Source organism: Hirundo rustica, chromosome 3, assembly GCF_015227805.2.
Source record: "Hirundo rustica isolate bHirRus1 chromosome 3, bHirRus1.pri.v3, whole genome shotgun sequence".
Lineage (NCBI taxonomy): Eukaryota > Metazoa > Chordata > Aves > Passeriformes > Hirundinidae > Hirundo > Hirundo rustica.
In genome coordinates this window covers 26759839-26783925 of record NC_053452.1, presented here as the reverse complement: position 1 = coordinate 26783925, position 24087 = coordinate 26759839, and the positions used below count along the sequence as shown (strand labels likewise).

Genomic DNA, 24087 nt, shown 5'->3' with positions numbered 1-24087 from the left:
TTGAGGATAACTGTTGCTTCTTGGCTAAGAAAAATATGCCACATATATGAGGTTTTTATGTTACTATTTTTCTGACTTTGACCTTTACGGAAAATCGGTAGGAAAATGTCACAGCAATTGTTTAAACTAAAAGTGTTTAGCTGCTCACAAACAATCCAAGATAGATTTCGAAACATTTTTCGTAAGTTCATTTTAAGGTGACCTACATATAACTTTCTCGCTTTCTCTTTTTTTTTCTTTCTTTCTTTCTTGCTTCCTCTCTTCTCTTCTTCCTCTTTTTTCTCTTTCTCTTCTTCTTTCCATCTTTCTTTCCATTTTTCCTTCTCTACTTTATCTCACCAATTGCTTTTGAGAATTTCTACCCATGAGAATTCCTACCCAAAACTCTAAAGGAATCAGTTGTGAGCAAAGAGCACAGGTCCCTGCACAGATAGATAACTGGGAATATCCCACATTTTGCACTGTGGCGTGAGGCCACCAGTGCAGCTAATGTGGATCTCTGATAAAACCTGAATAATTTTCTGATCATCAAAACCAAAATCCTTAGAGATTTGGAGAAGAGAGGTGTCTGGTGGGTGGGGGAAATCTGTCAGTGTTAACTGAGTTGGAGTAATGAAGATACTTTGGGAATTATGGAAGTCTGCTCAAAGAGCGAGAGTGATGATATGCTAGATAAAACTTGGTGCAAATAGTTGGAAAATGAAAAAAGTCTGGACTTTACCTGGGGAAAGAGTGGTTGACTGAACAGATTTTTTGTTTGAAAAACTTTACTCTTGTTCTTGGTAATGCCCAGTAGGGGAGGGGGCAAATATCATAAAAAAATGAAGAAAAACACAGAAAACCCATGTGTGTTTGTGTATTAATCTGTGGTATATTTAAATATTGTGTAAATCCCAAAGAAGATACAATAGAAATCAGAAGCAGTATAAAGACTGAGAAGTTTAGAGCAGTTTCTACTTGGGGACTGATTAAATAAGCTGAGATTATTTTTTTTAATCACGGAAAAAGGACAACTGAGGGATGTGAAATATGAGTCACATAGAAAGGGACAGGAAATTAGCATTCTGTCCAAGGTGGCAGATGTAAAAGAAACCAACTAATGAAGCTTTTAATGTAATTTTAATTTGGCTGTGGAACCCTGTGATACAAGTCTTGGGTTTAAACCTGTCTGAATTTTTGAACAACGGTTTAAGGGAATCATGGAAGGAAAGTCCAGCGAGATTACTGAGTATGTAGACATCACAATTGGCTCAAGAAATTCTTCAGCAAGAAGAATTCTTCAGACAGAGGTTTTGGCAAGTGTCACTATTGTTATGCTTCCATTTCCTGTGCATCTGCTTTCTGTCCCAACTGGAGACATCATGGTGGATTTGGTGGACCTTTTCACTTGAATCAGCATAAGCATTCTCAGGTGTTTAAATGAGAATGTTAATTTGCCTAACTAAATTAAAATCCCTGATACTGTTATAAGGAGTAAGAACCCAAACACTAGAGACAAAATTCAGTAGAAAGACACACATGCTAAGTAATTCAAACCTCTTTCTTTTGCAGCAAATATGTAAAGGCCGGGCTCTGTTTATTACAGATTTTAAATAAATTCTATTTCCAAAGTATTTATTTGGAACGACCCTTTTAAGTACATGAATCACTGATTGATGTCTGGTTAGGTTTTTAGTGAGTTTTTTTGTTTGTTTTATTATCATCTCTGGAAATGAAAACTTTTCAGGCCCTGTCTAAGCAATTCTACTGCACAGTAAAGGTGTTTTCCTGAAGAGAGGTGTTTTCTCTTTCACTTGCCTGTAAAAAGTCACAGCTGTGTACTGATACAACTCCCTGTCAGCAGCACATTTTAATTTTATCCGTTTGTTGTAGCCTCCTTGTCATAGTTTTCCACAATGAAGTTAATGCTATACATAAAGGATTTTAGAATGTCTTTCTCCCCAGACAGTAAAATGTTGTATTATGAGCATGCAGCCCCGCAACACTAACTTAAAGCATGGGGATTTTAACTGGGAGAAACTATTTTTGCAAATTTCTAAAGTACTTTTATCATTCTTGCACACTTGGAGCTAAGGTGTCCTTCCTTCCTTCTATCCTGCCCTCCATAACTCCCTTAACTTTTGCTTGAGATAAATGTATTGTGTGGTGTCATTCAGAAAAAAAACAAAGGAAAAAAGCCTCCAAGAAGCAACCCAAACAAACAAACAAAGATATTGTAGTGGTGTTTCCTGGTGGTTTTAGTGTCCCGCATTCAGTGTGCAGCTTTACTGTTGGTAGTTGACTGGGTGAAGGTGAACAACTGCTCTGTGATCAACTCTGGAGTATCAGAGTCTTGTTTCTGCTTTTCCTTTTTCTTGTTTTAGAGGAGTTTTAGAAGGCTGTGTGACAACTGAGTTGGGAAACCTAGTGTTTGTGTGGGTTTCTGGATGTTGGGAGAGCCTGTTAGGAAATCAGCACTTTATTCTTGCCCCGTTAGACTTCTTGGTATGCATCTGCTGCTGCCAGAGAGTGATGGCTGGCTGGACCCTCAGTCATCTACAGACATTCTTACCTTATTTCTGTTCAGGCAAAGAGAGTGAGCACCACAGAGAGAAGTTAATGGATCCCCATCTGGTTTTTCGGTCTTTTTCATAAGGAGATAATTTACCATGTCACTGATACTGCAGGGCAGAGTTTGTTTGAAAAAATATTATGAGGCACTCACTATTAATCTTAAATGGTTAAAAAAAGTTAAAATAACAGGAAAGTGGTTTGTGAATCTAGGGAATTATTTCCAAACATCAATTTTCAATCACATTTCTTTGCTAGTTCTGTAAAGTTCTTGCGGGTGTTCTTTCAACTATGTACTTCCTTTGTACTATGGAACAAACTTCTCTGAGAATCTTGAATTACAAAACTTTGGATTGCATATGTAGTTCTTAAAAATGAGGCTTAGTTCTCATGCCTGTGTATTTGGAAGAAAGATTATCATTCTTCAGTGGTTTCCTGAACTTCATGGTTTGGGGTTTTTTTGTTTTGTTTTTTATTTTTTGTTTGAGTTTTGGTTTTAGGGTTTTCTTTGCCTTTTCAGGGCCAGAATGTAATTTCCTCAGAATTTATTGGTGTAGAATAGCTCAAGATTCTATTGCACATTCCATGTAATATACTAATCTCTTTTTTCAACTTCATGCTCCAACATGATTTTTGTTTAGAGAATAAAATAATGGGTCACATTCTCCAAATCAAATTTCATAAAGCATTCATTTCTTAAACTGGTATTTTCTATCTGTTGTGAAGGCAGACTTCTCATACTGATGGGGCATGGTTGCTTTTTCTCCTTGTTTTTTGTTTTTTTTTTTAAATATCTTCAAAACATTAGCTTCTCTATGTCTTCAGAACCAGTATTTTAATTTTTGATGTTTTGAATGAGACCTGCCTTCCATACACTTCTCGAGGTGATGGCTGAATATTTCCCTTCAATTGTATGTTTTTACTTTGCTTGGTCGTTTATTATTTTGTTTTGGAATATACCTGTTTGCTAGTCTAAAGTGGTTTAGTAATGTTACTGCTTTCCTTCACCTTCACACCAGTGTTTAGTGCATTTTTTTGTGAATGTGGGAGATGCAGGGTGTTTGAGAAGAACAGAAATTAAAAAAATATGTAAAATCTGCTGTGTTGGAGAACTTAGGTGATGGAATGAACTGATAAAAGCTTTAAAATATGTTCAGTTTATCAAGCTAAATCTTTGAAAGAGTTCAAAGCTTTGTCATATGAATCAGTTTTTTAAAATAGGTAGTTTTTAGCTCAGCTGCATACCAGGGAGTTACATGACTAGCTCTAGATGCCTTCTGCTTCATAAATACAGAACACAAGAAGAGCAGCCTTTGGATTTGGTAATGTGTTGTACAGAAGTCCCAGAAACATCTCTCCTGTTTAATTTGTAGCCTTTGGCATGACAAAGTATTGGTATTGGAAAATCTGAGAAATCATGTCATTGCACGGTTTTGCTGTGGGGTGCTGCTTTTCAGCGCTTTGAGTTGGATTTTTTTTTTCTGCCTTCCTACTTATTGGAGACCACAGGAGGGGGAAAAGACTTTGAGGTTCTGCCAGAAATCAAATAACGTACTCTGCTAACCTCTAGCCATGTGCCATTTCTTAGCTGAGAGCTTGTCTGCACTGGGAGAGTTTACTTCTAAGAAGGTGGCTTTCCTGAAACTTAACTTGTGGGGAACAAACTTGTATAAAACCAGTTGGCTTTGCGTTTTGCAAGGAGTCTCTGGTTCGTCTGGAACGGGCCACCTGCGGGGTTCTTATAACCCAAATAACCCGTGCTCTGCAGTGCTGCTGCTCACAGCTCTCTGCTCTATGGTTGGCACTGTTAAAAATACAAATAGATCCTGCACAAGATTCAAGCTCGCACAACAAATACATGCAAAAGTTATTTTAGGCACAGGCTCAAAATGAGGTTCGCTGAGATATGTGCTGCTTGGTTTTCCCCCAGCTGAGTCTCCGATGATCCAGCTGTGACTCCTTTGATGGAGGAAATCTCATCGGTATTTTATAGCCCTACAGAGTATGGTAACTTGTCAAATTTTGATGGCCATGGCACTCCATCAAGCCTCTTGTATCTCTTTCCCCCTCCGCTTTTGGCAGCACTATGTGAGTGACAGTAGGCAGATAGGCAGTAGACATTAGTCTTAGGGCCTTCCTTGGAGGAATTTCACGTGACGTGCATTTAGGCCATCTGTGTAGAAAGCAAGAATGTGGCCTCTCTGTGGTTTCAGGACTTCAGGACTGTAACTAAATATGCTTTTCTTCTCATTGCCTCTTAAGAGAGACGGTACTAACTTCTAGTGAGCAGACTATTACAGACAAAACAGGGGCACATGCAGGTATACCTAGACAGGGGTGCAACATGCTCATGGCTCTCTGCAGCTTTGCAAGCAGCCTCTGTGTGATTTTTGAAGTGGTCCTTATTTGGGAATTGGAAGTGTTTTTTTCAGAACAACAAGAAGTGGGGAGAGGAGAGTATGAGATTTATCCTCCTTGGCAGAGAGAGAAGTCCTTCTCTTCTTCTAGTACTATTGCCTCTTCTTCTTCTACCACATCAAAATGAGCCTTCTTATCCTTCCAGTGCCATGTCTGCAATTGGCATCTTCCTATTTTCTAATTTTTCAATTTCTTCCTTTCTATCTTTAAAACCTACACATTGAGAAGTGCAGTTAATTACCTTTCTTCGTTAGTGGTCTGTGTGCGTTGTACAGCCAAGTTCAAAAGTTGAAAATAGTTTTAATGATTGAGCCTTTCTCCACAGAAGTTTATTTAGCAGGTTTCAAATTGAAAACTTAACTTTCTAATAATTCATGTGTTTACCCTTGCACATACAAAATGTGAAGGGAAATTTTTGTTCTCCTGTTCCAGCTGAAAATGAGGTATACCAGTATGAGCAGGTTACAGAATCACAGAATATGCTGAGTTGGGAAGGGACCCACAAGGATCATTGAGTCCGTCTCCTGGCATTGCACAGGCCATCCCCAAGAATCACACCATGTGCCTGAGAGCACTGTCCAAACACTTCTTGAACTCTGTGAGGCTTAGTGCTGACTCACCAGTAATTTGTTAATCTGCACGTTCTAACCCAAGGGCATTGTTTAGCCTCGTTGGTCTTTGTTTTTGAGGACAGTCATAGCACGTCATTGTTCATAAATGTATTCCTAGAGGCATTTATTTAAATCTTACGTGCTTTTAGCAGGCTAATTTAGGTTTCTGTGCTGCTCCAAGTCCACTCTTTCACCAGTTTTGATAACAGTATCCTTAACATGGCTACAAACTGTTTATTTAGGCTGTTGGTGACTGCTTGTTTTGGAACATCCACTTGGGGTATCAGAAGAGATATTTGGACTTCAGGCTGAAGTTCAAGATATACTTTGCATAAGATAAAATAGTGTTTGACTCTGGTTCATATGTGTATTCCTAACTTAAATAGGAACGTTCCAGGAATATTAAGTTTTGGATAAGGTTATTTAAGGTGTTCCCTCCACCAGTGCAACATTTGGAGTAGACAGAAATGATGTACAATTACAAATTTTGGACATAAATCCTCGCTTATATCTGAAAATGCTTTTCAGTACATAAACATAAGAGTTTTCATAGCTTTTTCTCCGTAAGTCCCCTGATGTTAATTATGTAAAATTCATTGAATTTGCACCTGGGATTAATTTGACCTCTTAAGGTTTTTAGGATGTTGCTCAGGAATCACATGAGGTTCTCATTAAGAGAACAAAAAAGAGAACAGCCAGGATTATTTTATCAATCAGGTATGCTAAAAACAACACCAACAAAACACAGCCTTTCGGTATCATTCACCAAGGACAGCTGGAGCATAAATTAATTTTTCTTAATGGCTGAAACTCAGGATGTTCTTGGTGGTATCACAATGAAAAAATAATTTGCGTAGCTTCTTTTTGAAGCAATAAATTCTCTGTCTTTACCAGGGAAACTAATAACAACATAATAGTCTGGCTTTGAGGGTGGTAGAAAAACTTAAATCAACAGGCTAGCGACTCCCTTTGGAGACAATGCTTGCACTAATGCTGGATGAGCTGTCCCTATAGAATAAGCAAGTCAGGGGACTGTGCACGTGGTAATTACTTGGAGAAGATCTCAATGGCACCAAAGTAGGAAAGCAGATGCACTTTTAGTAATGTTTGAATTTCTGTTTCTATGCGGGTGTTCCTGCGCTTCCAGGAAATCAGCAAGGTTTACTTGGTAGTGCAGGCTTCATTATTACTTTTTTAAATGCTTTCCATTAAATGTAGGTCTGTTGGCCGTGATGTTCATTGATGTGCTGGTTTTGTATTACATGGTTAAAAATGCTATGGACAAAGTTTAATAATTAAATCCATTATTAATGTCTCCTTAAGAAGACAAGAGGAAGGCCATGCATGTTGATTCAGTGCTACAGATGTGGGCTCTGAGAGAAAATAGATTAAAATATGAATGGTGCCCTCTAAACAAATACACCCCCAAAAACCTCAGTCTTTAGAATACTGCAGAATTTGAAAGCTAATAACCAAAACAACAGGAGAAGATTTAATCTTTTAATCAGCCGCTCGCTGTATGTGTAGGAGTGATTTCCATAAGCTTTGTCGCCTCTGTAAATGACAACTGATCTTTTACCAGATCGTGCTGCAGGTAAAATGTGGTCAGTACAAAGCCAGCTTGGCCTGGTTCATCAGCAGCCCTCCAAGGATAGAGCTCCCCATGGACAGCTCTCGAGGATTATATAGAGTTGACTGTATCAAGACTCAGAACATCACAGATAATGCACTTTTTGGTGTTTTTGGAAGATGTTTAGGTTAAAACAGTGGCAGGTCACATATCAGAAGAATCTGGCCACCAGAAGTAGGAATACTTTTGGAGATATGCCTTCTTCAGCGAGGAGTATGGTAGGAGTTGATAGGGAGGGAAAGATAAACTGTATACCCAATTCAATTGCCAGTGTGCCAGCCATGAAAGCTGAGATTATGGAAGACAAATGTACAGTGGGAAACTCATAATAGGAGGTTGCACAGATCCCATCCCCAAGTACTAGCTATGACATGTTTGACTTAATCAAAATTCTTTCCTGTGTTTGTCCTGTCCTGTAGAACTAAAGATGAAATTCCAGTCTCAATCGTTCATAAAATTTTGACTTACCAGAAATGTTTACGAAGGTCAGAAATACAAGAATTTGTGCAGTTGCATCTTTTGCATTAACTTGAATATGATGTTCAGGGAACAAATTCTGTCAATCTGCTGGAATCAAAAACTGTATGTAATAGTGGTGGCTAGAAGGTAGGAGAATTTGGGGTTTAAATTCATCACCAGCAAGCTGATCTATTTTCTGCCAGTTAAAATATAAATTTCTTTGACAATCACATTTACACAGAAGAATGTGTTTCTTTTAATATGGGGCTTTTTCTAAAATGATATTGATAAGTTTAGTCATAAGAACAAGTCTTCCTTCCAGGAACTTTAATCCTTTTCAGCCTTCTCAAGGGTTCCTGAAACCTACAGCATTTCAATAACAGTGACTTTTTCATTGAAGACAAGAGCTGGCAGTTCATTTAATTAATTGATCACTTTGAAAATTGAAATGAAAACAGTCATACAAGTCATTAAGATGAATCTGTTCTTCACAAGGTAGCTGTGAATTGACCTTTGGAGGGGTTGCCATTGTAATCTTGCCAGCTCTGGCATCTTTACCCTGATGCTTAAGGGTGTGTTGTGACGTTTTTATACAAAGATTTGTAGGTGACTTTGTTAGTTGTATAATTTTGACTAAAGTTCTACATCAACTTGATTTATTATCCAAATCTTGTCATCAGTTTTTAAAGTTTGGAGCTGAGATTAACCAATCTCCATCCAATCAACCATCCACAAGAGAGATATTATGGATTTTTATTTAAGAGACATTGGCATGTTGCATTTGAAATTTCTTAGTGCTTATTGAGAGTTTGAGGAAAATACGCTTTGATTTTTACGTTGTTAAATTTTTAGTAAAAATTGTAAGTTGCTGTATATTAAATAGTGCTTGTTCTGCTAATAGTTTTCTAACATCTGTTTCCTAATGAGGAAAAATATGAGGAAAATAAACCACCTCTTTGGAAAACATTGAATTTTTAGAATAACCAAAAGCTAATGCAATCAACATTAACATGAACTGCTTTGATTTCATAATCACTAGCTTGTATCTGTCGTATTTATGTAACAAATACAATAAATTAATGTTGCAGTTGTTGCTCATCCTCAGATGAGGTGGAAAAAGGGGAATGATCCATGATAAAACAGCTGTCAGCTTCTTAAGTCATCTGTCATTGAAAACTGGGGGTTTGGGAGGATAATGGGAATCTGCAGAAGTTGTGCATCAAAATTCTTTGGTACTTGCCATAAAGGGGTGTTGGCATCCTGCCTTAAATACAGAAATCTGGATGGTTATAAATAGTGCCCTTTAATAAGTAGAAATGCTGTTTAAGAGCCTCTGCAAACCTTAGTGGGTACAAAAGCAAGAGATTGTCTTTTTCCCAGTGTTCTGATAGAATTGAGGTCAAATGTGTGAGCTTTCCATGTTCTTTGCTCCTTGTTGTTTCTCTTGGAAAAGAAGGTAATTTGCTCTTAATTCATTAATGCTGATCTTGTTTAAACTAAACAGTAATATAGGAGAAACTTAATTTTAAAAGTTAAGCCATGTGTTCCTGATACAGTTGAAGCAATGAAGTTGTGGGAGCCTAGTACACAGGAGGTCTGTGACCACGTATTGCTGATTTCTTCAATAAATGCCAGTTTGGTTTGCATTAGATTTGCCATCCAAAATAAGCAAACCAATGACTACCTCAAATTCAGCATGACTTAACTATAAAAGGTGAATCAAATGTTTTAAAGATAATATTTGTAGAGCTCCAAGCTGTGAGAGTCTAGGATTGATTTCAGTTGCATTGACCGAAGCTGCAGTTAGTGGTACTTAGAGGAGGTAAAGGCAGAGCAGAAATCAAAGCAGCCCTACTGCTACTGTGGGTAGCCAAAGCCAGCTGGAGCAAACCCCAGTGTTGCACATGGAGCTTCTGACCCTGCCCAGTCTGATTTACATCTCCAGAGAGGGAATATCTCCTGAAGGGTGTGCTTCCTCATTCACCTACCAGGCAGTTCCTTGTTGAAAACAAATAGCTCTTTGTTACTCTGGTCATATAATATTCTATAAGTACTTAACCTAGGCCTCTTCAAAGGCCTGGGAACGGGAGCATGTGAATTTTAACGGACTCTTTAGCTCCATTAACCTTTTTCTTTGGAAAAAAGTCCCCGGACTCTTAAAGGCAAACAAAAGGTTTCCTCCTGCAAGTGTCTTGAACTCTTTTTAAATTGTATATTCACTTGCTGGAATGGAAAATGCAGTTGCAAAGAAGTCTGTCTATTCTATCCCCAGTTACTTGTTCAGCATTAATGACAAGAAGTTGAGTAGGTTTGGAAGACTTTTATTTTCAGGATCTATTCCAGAAATCTGCTATGAAGTGTCTATAGTATGCAAACTGGCACCTGTGTTTCCAGATTTTCTTCGGTTCAGCCAGGCCTACCTAAAATAGTAAGAAAAAAAAAAGACACTTAGTTCCATCAGAGTGAAGATATTGTTAAGCTAGAGCTTTGGGCCTTTAAAAAAAAAAAAAAAAAGAGTAGACACTTTAAAATCTTCAGTCCCTTTAACTTTTTCTACTTGTGTCTTTCAATGATCTTGTATAGTCTGTGGAATTCCATGGTCTTAGAATCATACTGTCACCAGGATGAAATGGACTTTAAAAATCACTTTGTTCCAGCTCCTGCTGTGAGCTTGGGTCACCTTCAACTAGGAGATTCGGAGCCCCATCCAACCTGGCCTTAAATACCTCCAGGGATGGGACATGCACAACTGCCCTGGGTAACCTCTTCCAGTGTCTCACCACACTCACAGTGAAGGATTTCTTCTTAAAATAAAATCTAAGCCTGCTCTTGTTCAGCTTGAATCCATTCACCCTTGTTCTGTCACTACAGGTTCTTGTAAAGTCTCTCTTGCGGGCTCCCTTTCGGTACTGGAAGGCTGCAATCTTTTTATGACTGAACAATCCCAATTCTCCTAGCCTATCCTCATAGGATGATCTCATAGGGACACAGCAGCTCCTCCCATCATCATTTGGTTCTCCTCAATTAAATTAGAATTATGTTTTTTCTGCGTCTTGTTCTTGCTAAGTAGTACTCTGAAGTAGTAATCCTTTCTGTTCCTGGCTGTTGCAGGAGTCTTCCTTCCCTCTGCCTGGCAGGTCCAGTCGTTGACAGTGCTTGAGTTTCACATGTTACTCAGGGCAGACAGCCTTTGGCCTCTCTTTGGTCAGATGTGTTGAAACGTTCTGCAGTATTAGCTGTTAGTGAAATTTAATGCAACAGTTACCTGTGACCTGAATTTTATTTCCACCTGGACAGTCAAGCTCCAAGTGAGAGCATTGTGAAGGAGTACTAGAAAGTGTGGGGCAAGATCCTAAGTGCACTTAGGATTCCAGGAGCAGGTTGACTATAAGCTCTATATCCAAACACAAAGCAACAAATTGATCTTCTGAAAATTATGATTTAAGGTATCTGGACACAGTATGTAGGTGACCATTTGGTCTTTGGTGCCAGCTCTTGGACTTCCAGCTGTGCTGTTGTTACACTAAACTCCTGGCTGGCATAGACAAAACCTTGCTTTAATCAGGTCAGGATCTGTGCCCTGGCATCGCTAGCCTGCTGTTAGAACAGGCGTGCAATAGTATGAATATTGTTTTGATAGCTATTTTATATTTCTGGGTGGATATACCCTTAGATATGAGAGTCCTAACCATCTCTTGCTCTACCCCATTCAGAGTCATGTACAGTTTATCGTGTGGAGTGAGCATATGATGTATTTGTTTCCATTATTAACCAGGTTGGAAGGGAAATGAATAATATTTGAGTTTTGGACAGAAAAAAAGGAATGCTGTTCCACATGTCTGGACTCCCACCTTTTGCTGCTGCTGTGACTTTCTTGTTTGGAGACAGATTTCCTCAAATCTTGTTTATGAGAACACCACTTTATTGGTGTTGGTGCTAAAAAGGAAACATCTTGTACTATTCCCACTCTTGTTGCTGAGGTTCTGCATGAACAGGTCGTGTTAAACACTGTGCAGTGCAACATTAGAAATGTTCAGCATTGTGATTTTTGGCTGTTAGATCTGTTACGTAAATCACAGTTTGATTGTCTTCAAGATTGAGATTTCTATGACAGTCTGAACAACACTGAAGTTTCTTGGTTTTGGAAAACTGGATTTCCTGTTGTGTCCGTCTGGCACATATGGATGAGAATTCACTAGCATCACCAGAGCAATGGAACCAGCCAAGGACAAACGTTTGGCATGTTTTATGCTGGAAAAGTCTCATTTTAAAATCAAAACATGCATATGCACATACTTGAAATGAAGTGGTAAGTGCTTAAAAGCTGGACTAGAATAAAAACATGCCAGTGTTGCTGTTACCTCTCCTTCAGTAAAAGTTGCATCAGCCATGTTTTGCCCAGGGCATGTTTGTACGCTGGAAATTTTCTTTCCACTGAAAACACGGAGTGATAAGCGAGTCTTCCGTTTTTTGAGGGAGCTGATGTGCAGTAGACCCGTTAGGTTCCTCGTGTTGGCTGAAAACCTTTGTGGCTGCTTTCATCCGTTTGTGAGAGATCTCTTGTGGTTTGTTTTTCTTCTGAGCCTGATCGGTCCCTCTGTTTTCTCATGGATTGAGCTCCCAACTCCGTGAGTATTCCTTGGTGGTGTTTTCACACACATTTGAGAAGGACAACTTAGGCAGCAACTGGATGCCCAAGATACAGGACAGAACTTTGCTTAACCAGGGTGGATAGAAATAAAGTCTGCCTAATACAACTCTCCAAAAATAGGCCTTATTAATATTGCTTTGGCTTCTTAAGGCTTTGGTTCTTACTGATGTGCATCTTCTCAGCAGGCAGCTTTTAGCTCTTGTGCTTTAAGGCAAATGGTAGGAGGCAAGCAAGAAGTTTGGGGAGGTATGAATTTAAACTACCTCACTAGTAAGAAAGCGTCCAAAAGGTCTCTCTGTATGCAAAAGGAGAGAAAAAACCTCTTCTAAAGAGAGATGCTGGTGGCACATATTCTGCTTTGTGTTATGTGGATGGCTAATATTGTAGGTCATAAAAGAAAGCATAAGTATTTTAGGCTTCTTGCAGAGTTTATTACTGAAGGGGGGAACAATGTTTCTGGTTAAAGTTGTCTTTTTTAATAGGTTCATAGGCTAACTCTCCATAGGCAAACACAGCAGCCAAACTATGTAAGAATCTCCAACCTTTCATTTTTGTGTCATGGTCACGTATCTTACTTGAAAAAGCTTTTTTTTCCTTGAATTTTAAAGATGTTAAAGTTCAGAATATTTGTTGGAACATTTTTAATTAGCAATTTTTGAAAGGGTTTCAAACATCAAGATAAGCATACAAAGAAAGTGCCAGATAAAATAAAAATGAAATACTGAACAGAATTAGTCATACTTCAGGCTTGTGCTGCTTGATTCTGAAAGTTTTTGTTTTAGTACAAGTCCCATTGGGCTCTTCAGAATAATTTCTGTATTTTGAACTAGATTTCCTGTTTGTTCACATTTTAAGTTATATTTTTAAAAAATTTTCGTGGCTAAATATGTTTCAGTGGTAGTAATACAAAGAAAAATGAAGTTGTTAACCTAATTTTATTTTTCTAATTGGAGAAAAAAATAGGTGTTCTTCACTTCCAAATTGAAAAGGCAGAGCAGAAAGTAGCCTATTACCAATTTCCATTATATACACAAAATCCCAAATATTCTTGTTTGAAAAATGAAATACGTGATTTTAGAAACACGAACACCTCTGGTCTTCATCAGTACAGTGAGAGAGAGCTATGACCATAAAAAAGGAGTAGCAGGTACCTTGCAGGGAAAGTTTCTCTTTCATGAGCCATAACAGTAAGAACTAAAGACTTCTTTTTGTTGATGCATTTAGTTACACACATTATCTATAAACAAAACAAAGATGTAGTAGGTGCTACAAGGAGCTGGTTCATCCAGCAATAATGAAATGTATCAACTGCCACGTAGTGAAATGGCTGGAGGAGGAAGGTGTTGCCAATTCTGCATGGGAGACTGTCACTCTGAATGGACCAGGAAGTGACGCTTAGATAACTTGGCCTAATTATTTTATATTTGCAGTCTAATTTGACCAGTACTTTGACTTCATTAATTAACACAGACATGCCAAACTAGTGTGTTTTACTGCCGTTTCTGAGCATAAGGTTATAAGGATTTAAGCTTTAAAAACTTGATTTATATTTTTTTAGGCTAAATCCTTGTTTGGTGACCAGAGCTGCCTATCTTGATGTCCTTGTGATGTTGAGTACTCACCTGGAGAAGTTTCAAAAGCAAGGTAAGTCAAATGTACTATTCCATACATTCGATTTAATAGCTGTATCTATTTTCAAGCTCTATTTAATCTGGATAAACAATAGTGTATTACTTGTGCTCAAGGTATCCGCTGACTTCTGGCATCCTTTAGGTGCTTTGCAGAAGGAGGCCCTTTATTCTGCCTTCTGAAGAGCTAGTCCTAGGTTTTGTTGAGGAGAAAACTGAGGTAGGGCTCCATGTCAAGGCTTGAAGTGATGATCTTGCAGTACTCCTAGTCCTAGAATGGCTAGCCACCAAAAAGATCCTCTCCATGTTCCAAAATGATTTTTGATCCAAAATCCAAATCCTGGACTATTGCTACTTTAACCTTTCCAGAAGGCCACAGAGATGTTCCTTCATGGGACACCTGAAATAGTTTCAGAAGAACTGTTTTCTAATATTAAAAGTTTTATAAAAAACAGCTCTGAGAGCTTCTTTCGGTTTGTTTTTCCATTTTGATTCTCTATGAATGAACCTTTATGAAGGACCAGTGAGAACTCTCAGTGGTTTTAATGTTGTAGATAACAGTTAGCAGCAGTACAAAACAAACTGTGAACAATAAGAAAAACAAAGGTATGGAGGAAGGAACACCCTTTCAAGTGTGCCAGTGTGTAGGCAGCTTTCAGTCAGCTGTAAGTAGCTTCCTTGTGAGCCTGTTTTGTTCATTTCTTATGAACAAGTGAATAAGTTACCTTGTCAGTCCAGGAAGGCAGTTAATGGATAGTTCTGTCATTTCATTAAAATTCTTAACTGCATTTAAGTCACTGGAGCCATTCTTTATTTCAGACAGTCATGTTGTTCTTTTTAAAACCAATTCCTTTTAATTTGTTTGCCTAGACCTTTAGTTGATGTAGTTCCATTCTAATTCTAAAATTGCTATTGGTGTGATTTCTTGTGAACGTACAGTTCGAATAGTGATAGTTGTTAGGAAAGCAAGCTGGTGATGAACATGTCTGAAATGAGCTTCTTTGGACAGGTTGATGCAGAACTGGCCCTTACAACAGAAGGACAGACATACAGAGTGACTAGGCAAGGGCCACATGCTTTATAGGGTGGAATGCACCACCTGATCTAAAGCAGTTTCAATATAACATGTCTGTAGGGATAATTTTTTTCCTGGCTCTTTACTGGTTTTTCTGGGGCTAAGCTATATCTACCATCAGTAATTCTTATATTACAATATATATTTACTTATTTTTGTTATTGCTACAAAATAAAGCTTTTTAAATCCTCATGTGCCATTTGCCTTAGTGATAATCCTTTGCAGTACATTAAAAAGTCTAGCTATGTATCATAACTACAGAATAAACAAAAACAACCCCCAAAGCCTCCCTCAACCATATTTGGGCTCATCACTCTTTACTTTTTTTACTTTGAATACTCCTTTTTAAAAGAGAAATCTTTTTGGGACTATTAATTTTTACACTTTTAAAATCATGATCCTCTACCGCTGTTGAGCTCCTTGGTGGTATGAATCATCCCGGTTTTTCTCTACTCTCTTCATCTGAAGTTTTTTCATCTTTTGATTATTCTTGTCACTCGCCCTTCAGCTCTATTTTTGTATTTTCTTTTAGGAAGGAGCAGCCAGTACTCCGGGGGAGGGCTCCTTGTTTTGCTTACTTAGTGGGCATTTTATTTCCTTTATCAGTCTCTTTCCTATTTCAGTTATCCTTGGGGTTTTTTTGTCTGTTCTGGTTTTTAAACAACTGCTGCATATTTTCAAAGGCTGTTATGGACCTCTCCACACCAGGAAACTCCCTCCCTTTTTTTTAATGCCCGTAGCTTGTGAATAGCCCTTTGAGCCTGAGGGACTGCACCATGCTGTGGCTGTATTACCAGCTCCAGTGAATACATTTATTTTTGAAAGCTCATGTGGACTGTAGCAAACATGGGTGCTGTAAGGTACAATTTCTGCAGAAGGAAAACAATTATTTTTGCAGATTCTCTCTGCTTGGGGATAGTTCATTAGTATTGTTTTGCTTAAAACTTTCATTCCTGCGTAGGTTTAAAATTACATATTTCAGGCAGTGTCTACTGAGAGTAAAAACTTAGGCTGGAACTGTTTTGAAAACTTGCAGATACATTGGGGACAACTTTATGTATCACAGGCAAGAAACCCTTCTGAGAGGAAGGAGTAATGTGTTTATATTAAATAGAAACTGAGTGTCCCATGACACAGTAAGAGAAAGACTAAACTCACCAGTTAAAACTGAATGTTTTGAGTCTCCCATTTAAATGTTTTTAAGATACGATTATTAATTGAAGCGTTATACTTTTCTGAGATTAAATATCTTACTCATACATGCATATCTCTGGTTATGAGCCAATTTTTCTCTGTTCTAATCTTGATTTGTAAAGTTGTTTCAGTGAATAAGGGGTGAGGGACAAATCCAAATAAAGCTGTTTCTTGATGTATTTATCTAAGAGGCCCCAGGAAGTGCTGTATATGAGTTCCAGGCCACAGGCTGAAACTGATTTTCATCAACAGAAATGGGAATGCAGTGTAATGAGCCTGCAACTGGTTAAAATCAGACCACTTCTAATTGATTATGCCTGTCTAAAGAGGCTACAATTACAAAGAGTTTTCAGAGTACAGCTCTGCCTAGGTCTTTCCTACATTATGATTGTTTTCTGTAAGTGATTTGTTGTTTTCAATTAATAAAATCTGTCTCTCAAAGTGCAGGATAGCCCTTAGGGAATTTACTTCACAAATTCAAAAAACATCGGCTTTAAATTGTCATGTAAGGAAGGCAGGGAGTAATGGATACCAAAAGCATCTCGTTCAGCTGAAAATTTACTGCTGGTTAAATGATGACTATTTCTCTTAAACAAAATAAAAGCAACCCAAACCCCATAGTTATTCCTGTTTGCTGGACTGGATGGAAGTGTTGCCTGATTCATGCCACTGAGAAAAGACAGTTTTCGTTCCTTGAGGTGATAGGCAAAATCTGGAACTTTTTTCTCAGCTCCTGATGTGTCTGAGGGCTTTCAGATATGCTGAGACAATACATAATGCCAAGACTATATAAATTTAAAAATATTTTTATTCTCTTATCAACAGTGGTTGGAAGCAAGCCTTAAAAAAAATGAAAAAGTCAAACCACAGAAATACAATTTTTACTGTTATTGAGAGTAAAGAAAGTTCTTACCACGTATAGGATTATTTGATGAGCTAATATCTATTGTCAATATTAATAATTATTAATAGCGTTCAAGGAATTTGTTCTGCAGACCTCTTCTCCACATTAACTGTTTCTGTAGATCAGAAATCACAGATGTCTAGGACCTTTTCATTCTCATGGGAGAGCAATGCTGTCCTCTTGCAGAGGTTATTCTGGCACTTCTACGCCGCTTCAAATATTGTAGGGGAATAAAGTAACATTTGTAGGCATATTGGGATGGGAAAAATGACCCCAAGTCCAGGTGAGATGTTGGCATTAGCTGTGTATATGATTATTTGCAAATTCACAAGTTTTGATCAGGAGGAGTTAGAAGCAGGTCTGATGAGATGTAGAGCTACAGATCCATGGAGGATCCATCTGAGGTTACAGGCTTTCCTGTGCACTCAGAGATGGGCTTTGCAAAAGATGGAATAGAGGAGTCTGGTGTGATATACTGCTTTACTAAATAAGATTTCCTCTGTTGAATATGTTAACTTCTGAGAGGACCTGTCATAGACATTCCTGCTTTCAGATCTTCTGAACTTGGTGTCTGAAGCAAAACAAGATGAGAGTATTACTGTGATCTGCAGTGCTGGTAACCCAGGAACCAGTGTTGAATTGCAGCGAAAGCTCAGCTCTGGGATGCTCCCTCTCTCTGTAACAGATGAAGAAGGCCACAAGACAGAGTGGTCACATTTTCCTTCTTGCTCACATCTTGAAAAAGTTTTCTTGTAGTATTCTGTCATTTCATGCAGGGAAAAATGGATGCAACTCTCTCTAATATACTTGACTAATAGAAGCGCATTTTAGCCAGGGGTGTGTTCCAAAAAATGGCGCTTGGTGATAGAGCCCTGTCAACATAAGTGAAGTAGGATGTAGAACAGAAGAGGGAAAAGATGAAAGAAAATCTTGCTAAAGATAATCCTGCCAAGTTGTTGCTTTATCCTGTATATAGGCTGTCAATTTGCTGGTTGGTTTGGCCTGTTCTCAAGTGTAGTGTCTTCAAAATTCAAGTTTGGTGGGAAAGAGAAAACATTTAAAAAGGATGTCAAGTAGGATGAATCTGTGATTTAGGAAAAGATACCACTTGTAGCCTAACCAAGCATTTTTCCTTTCTACATTGGAAGTGGAAGAATTTATAAAGGTTCTTGAAATTAACCAAACTCTCCAGTGTTTTTGTCAAACATGGAAGAGTTACTTAGTATTTACATGATTAATCCTGTTAATAAAGAGGTTGTTTTGATACCAAAATGGAGCAGCCAGTATTCCACTCTTACTTATTTTCTTTTCTTGAGTTTTGTGAAAACATACTTCCATTTTCTTGCTATCTTCCAAATACCTAAACCTTCTGTAGTTGTAGCTTGGTTAAGATTCTTAAGTGCTGCTCACAATCTAAAGAAATGGTTGCAAAAACAGTGTGCGCTGAACATGTGTGTGTGTGTGTGAGATCAGAAACATGGGCTATTATTTCAACTGTCTGCAGGTTTTGTCCTCAAATACAAAATACTGTGTTAAGTAACATACAGTGCAGATGCCATTCTCTTGGTCATACATGTTTTTTTATAATTAGAAGTTATAATATTCTTTAATAGAAATAATGGGGATTATGAAACTTCTGGATGCTTTGCAGTGCTCTGAAAGGAAAGCACAGACTGGTCTTTACATAGGAATGTCTTAAATGTTTGCCTGAATTACGTGATTTCTACGACTTTTAAATAGCATTTGAAGGCTATGCCCACTTTTCTTCTGTATCATACTTCCTAATCTTTTCTTACTATGGAAAGGAGCTAAAAGATAGCTGGCCAAGTTTTTCCTGCAGGCTAACTTAAAAAATGATTATTTTTGAATGGTAAAATTTTGACAGGGATAACTAGGTTGATTATTTTTGCCACGCTTTAACCTTTTTTACCTAGATCCTTAAGAAGTGTGGCCAAAGAATTATTTGAACAAAAACACTGGCAGCTTGTTAACACGTGTTTTGGTTATTTGGTCTAATTAGCTTAAACCTAAATTCACTCTTAACAAATTGAAGGCAGGTTTCTTTTATGTTGTTAGAAATTATATGAAGTTTGCTGGTGTATTGACTGTGGCAGTGGGTAAATATTTTTATTCTGACTTAAGGAAGGTAAAGACTTAAAATATATTTACAGGATCATCTAAATGCTCTGTGCCTAGTAGCATTAAATTAGACAAGTCAAAAGGAAATGTTTTTAGTACTCAGTGTTCTAATTCAATGCAGACAGGAGAATGAAGAAGGTGAGGCATTGTTGGAAGTCCAAGACACAGGGAGTGACTGGGAGTTGCCTGGACAGTAAAATGCCAGAGGCAGAACAAGTAAGGGATGCTGAGGTGGTCCAAAGACTGACCAAAAATTAGTGTGAGACAGAATAACAAAACAAATGGGCCAAGGCTGAAAATAATACATTTTTGGAGAAAGGAGATGGATATGAGCAACACCAACAGCTGTCAGAGAAACAATGGAGGCAGAACTTGTGACACAGGTGGAGGAGGAGGAAAGTAAAAGTGATTTTAGAATGATGGCAGAGACAGGGATCAGGGGTGGGTTGTGGAGGGTAGGCATGATACTGAATGCTATGTTGTGCAGGGAATATGGGAAGGTGTGCCATTAAATAAGTGACACTAGGGGAAAGTGGAATTGGTCATGTTTATTAAAGTTAGCAATTAAAATTCTGTCCCCACGTGAAGACAGAGACTGCTCGTCCTTTCAAAATCAGTTCTCTTTAGGTTCCAACATGTACTGCTGACTAACTTGCACTATCTCCATGGGGTTTTACGATTTTAGATGAATGCAAAATACTGGAAAATGCAGTGCTGGGCCAGAGAGAAACTGAAAAAAAAAAAATTCCTGTTTCAGTGTCCAGATATAATGTGTGCTTTTTTCCCTTCTTTTTTTCCTTTGGAAACTTTCCCTTATGCTGTACAAAATGCAATGAGATGCTTGTGTCCTCAACAATAAGTTATCCGTGGATTCTGGTAATCAGTCATGTTTGTAGTTTTAAATTGTATAGTGAGTTCTGATGCCTAGTCTCTGATGTTGAAGAAGTTGCAGATGTCTTTAAAAGAAAACATCCTGCTTAAAATGTGCCCTTTTTATGATCAACAGTCACCTTAATATGGCTGTGTAATGAAACAGACTTTTCTGTTCTTTGTGGTTTTATTTCCATTTAGCAGTGACTTTGCCTAATCCACTTTTAATAAAAAGGAAAAATACGAAAGAAAATACTTTTCCTTAGTATTTGTCTAGGAAAATCTCTTCCTGGCATTGATTACCTCTCAGCCTACTCCCTATTCATATGATCTCTTCAGATGTCAGTGGATGGGAGTTTGAGAGTGGATTTTAACCTCAGTTCATAAATGGTTGTGCTTTCTTGCGGGTCTTGTTGAATAATGATGAGCATCCAGTTTTTTGATGCTCAGAGCCCCTTCCCATAACAATATACTGCAGGCACAGCAGCGTTTTATTGCTGCTCTTGCAATTTTTTGTCTCCTCTTGCAGAGTGTCAGTAAGTTTTCTGATGCTGGTAGTAACTTCCTCTCCTTTTCCCCTGCTTTGCTCTTTTTTTCTGGAGCCTCTGGTAGGAACTTGGAAGATGGTTTGGATACTCGAGGGCCTGCATACAGGATTTAATCTCAATATTGATCTAGAAGTGTGCAAATACTTAGAGCCATGCTAATCACGTGTAGAAAAGGAAGCCCCTCACACAGTACACCTGATGATCAGGAGAGTCATCTACTTGGCAGTAGCTAAATAATCACTGTGAAATTACCACATCCTACAGAAATGTATCAACTCTGCAAGGAGGTGAAGCAGGTTTAGATTTAAGTATGGAAGGAAGTCAGATTACTTCTCTCACTTTTGAACAGACTGTAGTGCCTCTTAGGTGAAATATCAGCTGAGCTGTCCATCAGCTGATGGTTTGTTACTCCCTGAGCAGGGGCATTTTTGTGTTCTTGCTCTGTGTATCTGCTTACTCTGGGAACAGACTGATTAAGTTGTGCCTGCTGCTGCAGGGAAGAGTGGAGGAGAGACAGGCGGGGCACAGGTTTGGGAGCCACTAAATTTTGGGGAGGTTTATAACTGGAGATTCATCCATTCCTAATTCCATTCTGCTCCTCTTCCTTTCATCTTTATTTTCAGATGGTGAAAGACCATTTTACTTCATATACATGGCAGAACATCAGTTGGTCACAACCAGGATTAAAAAACCAGCCTCTCAAACCGTGATGCCGTGACACAGATGATGTCTGCATGTATCAGTGTGGGGGACACAAAGGGATTGAGGATGTTTGTGTCGGGTGTTGGAGAGAACCAAGTGGTTGTGTAAGATGTCTCCTGTACTAGAAGCAGGCTGAAATTCTTCCTGTCCCACAAATGAAGCAATCCTTAAGGGGGAAAAATAAAATTAAATCCACTTACTTCTTGGGGGCTCTTTTGCATCTGTCAGCATCCTGGAGAGACTGCTGTTTGCCAGGACCCTTCTTTGGTCAGCCAAAATTTGTTCTGCCTTCTCACAGCAGCTGGTCATTCGAACTGTACAGTAATGTTTGTTTGTAAATAAAAGTATGTCGTTACTGTATCTTAACAACAGAGGCTGACATTTGGTTTGGGAACCAGTGTGGTTTTCTGGTTTAGTTGGATATTTTGATGTAAGCCAAAGGAAAGAGTTTACTTAAAGCTAAGCAGACGAGAAAACATTTACATGAAAGTCTGGAAAGATTTCTTAGTGATGAAGTTGAAAGCAGGAATATTTCCACTGCATTGTAATAAGTCAGGGGCATTCTTTCCTTTTGTACATATTTGTGTGAAAAAAGAGTGTTGGAGAGCATGTGGAGCACAAGATGAATGCAGAAGGATTTGCTTTCTGATGTGCTGAGGCTAAGCAAATATTCAGACAATCTTATTTTGCTGATGGCCTTGCCGTTGAGACATCCAGTTTTAAAGAGATTTTCTGTAAAATAGATGAGCCACAGTGTCCAGTCTTTCACAATTGCATGGGAAAAACCCAAGTCACCCAGAAGACTTCCAAAGCAGAAGTATTTGATATGTACAGAAAAAGAGGATCTGTTGCCAAAGACTCTTGTATCACAGTCTCTGCAAGCTAGTAGTTCTAGGACTGAGTAGCTCCACTGTGTTTCTTATATGACAGTAATTTCCCCCTTCTAAGATGAAAACATAAAGAGTAGTTGTGCTGGCCTTGCAAAATGCCAGTGAAAGTTTGCAGAGTTGGAAGGTCAGTGCATGGCCAGCTCCTGGAGTCCATGGGAGGGTCACCACTCTGTCGGAAGCTGACTTGCAGGCTCTCGCGAATTTGGCAGCGTTGACACCAACAAAATGGAAGACACCCTTCCCCTAATTTTCTTTCCTCTCTCTTGCTCCCTCTCTACCTCTCTCTGTGTGCACTTAATGCTCCTCTGCCTTTCCCTGCGCTGGAGCTTTGACCCTTCCATCCTGTCAGGTTTCCCATTACTGCTTGCATGCAGCTCACCTCGATGCACAGCAACGTGGACGGGAGATAAAAGCATTTCTCTTGCAATACACTTACAAACACACCCTTGGCTTGAAGAGCTGAGGTTGACTGTGTGTTGCTGAAAGGCAGCTGAGGAGGGGAGCAGGAAAAGCAGCAGTGCTCCAAAACTGAAGCTGTGTCTCTTCTTGAACGGAGGTGTTTGACCTTGAACCTTTTTCTTTCAGCTGCCTGGGATTATTTCTGTTGTTAAACTGCTGTCTGTGGAGTCAGGCTGTGTAATGACTGAGACGAAGGCCTAATCCCTCTCCAAGGCAACCAGACAGTTCAGAAATACAGGAATTCTGGCAGTTGGATACGTGTGGTGTGGCACGGGCATTAATGCTAGTTTGTGCTAGGATGCCAGTTCGTAAAAGCAGCGTGTTGGGAGGGGGTTCAGAAATGTAGCAAATTAAATATACAAGTTAGCATTGCTATGAGACGGAAGTCAGCTGTGTCTTGTGGAGGATAATGCCGTGAGGCAGCTTCGCGCTGATACTGGAGTTCCTTCGACTGCATCAAGTCCCTTCAGAAAAGGAGCTGTAGCGAACATGTGAATGACAGAGCTAATGGTTAGGCAAGATGTCTGAATTTTTTTTACAAATGCTAGATTTCTTTGAAGCGTGTCCAGAGTTACTCAGAAATGGTTCTGTCTTATGTGCTAGACAGCGTTACAACCATGTCAACTTTCTGTGTAAATGTCAAACAAATTAAGATGGCTTTGGAAGAATCTGAATATGAAAGGGCAGGATATTTAACTGTAAATAGAAGGCTTAGGGAAATGTCTTCAAGGGCAACAAAATGAATCTGTATTTGTGCTGTGGCTTCATGTCAAATTCAGGAATTTAGTAGGACTATTTGGATGGGCTTTTAGCAGTGCTCAATGTTAAATTATAAATAGCAAAGTTACACGGCAGTGAATTGCCTTCTTGCAGATACTGAAGAAATGTAAGTTTGTTTAATCTTTGTATTTACCTTTAGTGCATTTTTACATTTAAAAACCCCTAAGCTTCCAATATCCCCTAGCACTAGGGGCACTGTTTTCTGTTCTTTTGTGATTTTCCCCTACTTGCATTTGAATTTTGTGGGGTAGAGCATGTTCATTTTCTTGCAGTACAAGCTATAAAGACACTGAACTGGGAAAAATGGTTTCAGTATTACAAAATGGTTCATTCCTACTGATGGTGGAGAAGAAGGCTGAACTCAGGGCACATGAGTATTCCAGTCTATCTGGGTGTGAGATAGGACCTTTGATGACTTTTTTCCTTTTGTTTTGTGTCTACATTTCCAGCTCTGCTAAAGCCTGAAACCCTCTGGTGTCACAGATGGCAGTGGCCTCTTTGTTCACTCCAGGAGGTGGCCAAGCACTGAAGAAGGTTCTCAGGCTGTGCTGGGCCATGTGGACCAGGTTGCACCAATGT

The 24087-nt window shown here is 38.8% G+C and overlaps 1 protein-coding gene across 5 annotated transcripts in view; it reads left to right on the top strand.

Moving 5' to 3' along the window:
- THADA (THADA armadillo repeat containing) overlaps positions 1-24087 on the top strand; it is a 150310-nt gene that overhangs the window by 90256 nt on the left and 35967 nt on the right. For 4 of the 5 annotated variants that reach the window (XM_040059335.1, XM_040059336.1, XM_040059337.2 and 1 more), the window contains exon 31: positions 13878-13963. In XM_040059335.1, the coding sequence (XP_039915269.1) occupies positions 13878-13963 (86 nt within the window). Of the gene's footprint in view, positions 1-13877; positions 13964-21300; positions 21599-24087 lie in introns of those variants that run through there. The other variant, XM_040059340.2, reaches the window with a different exon arrangement.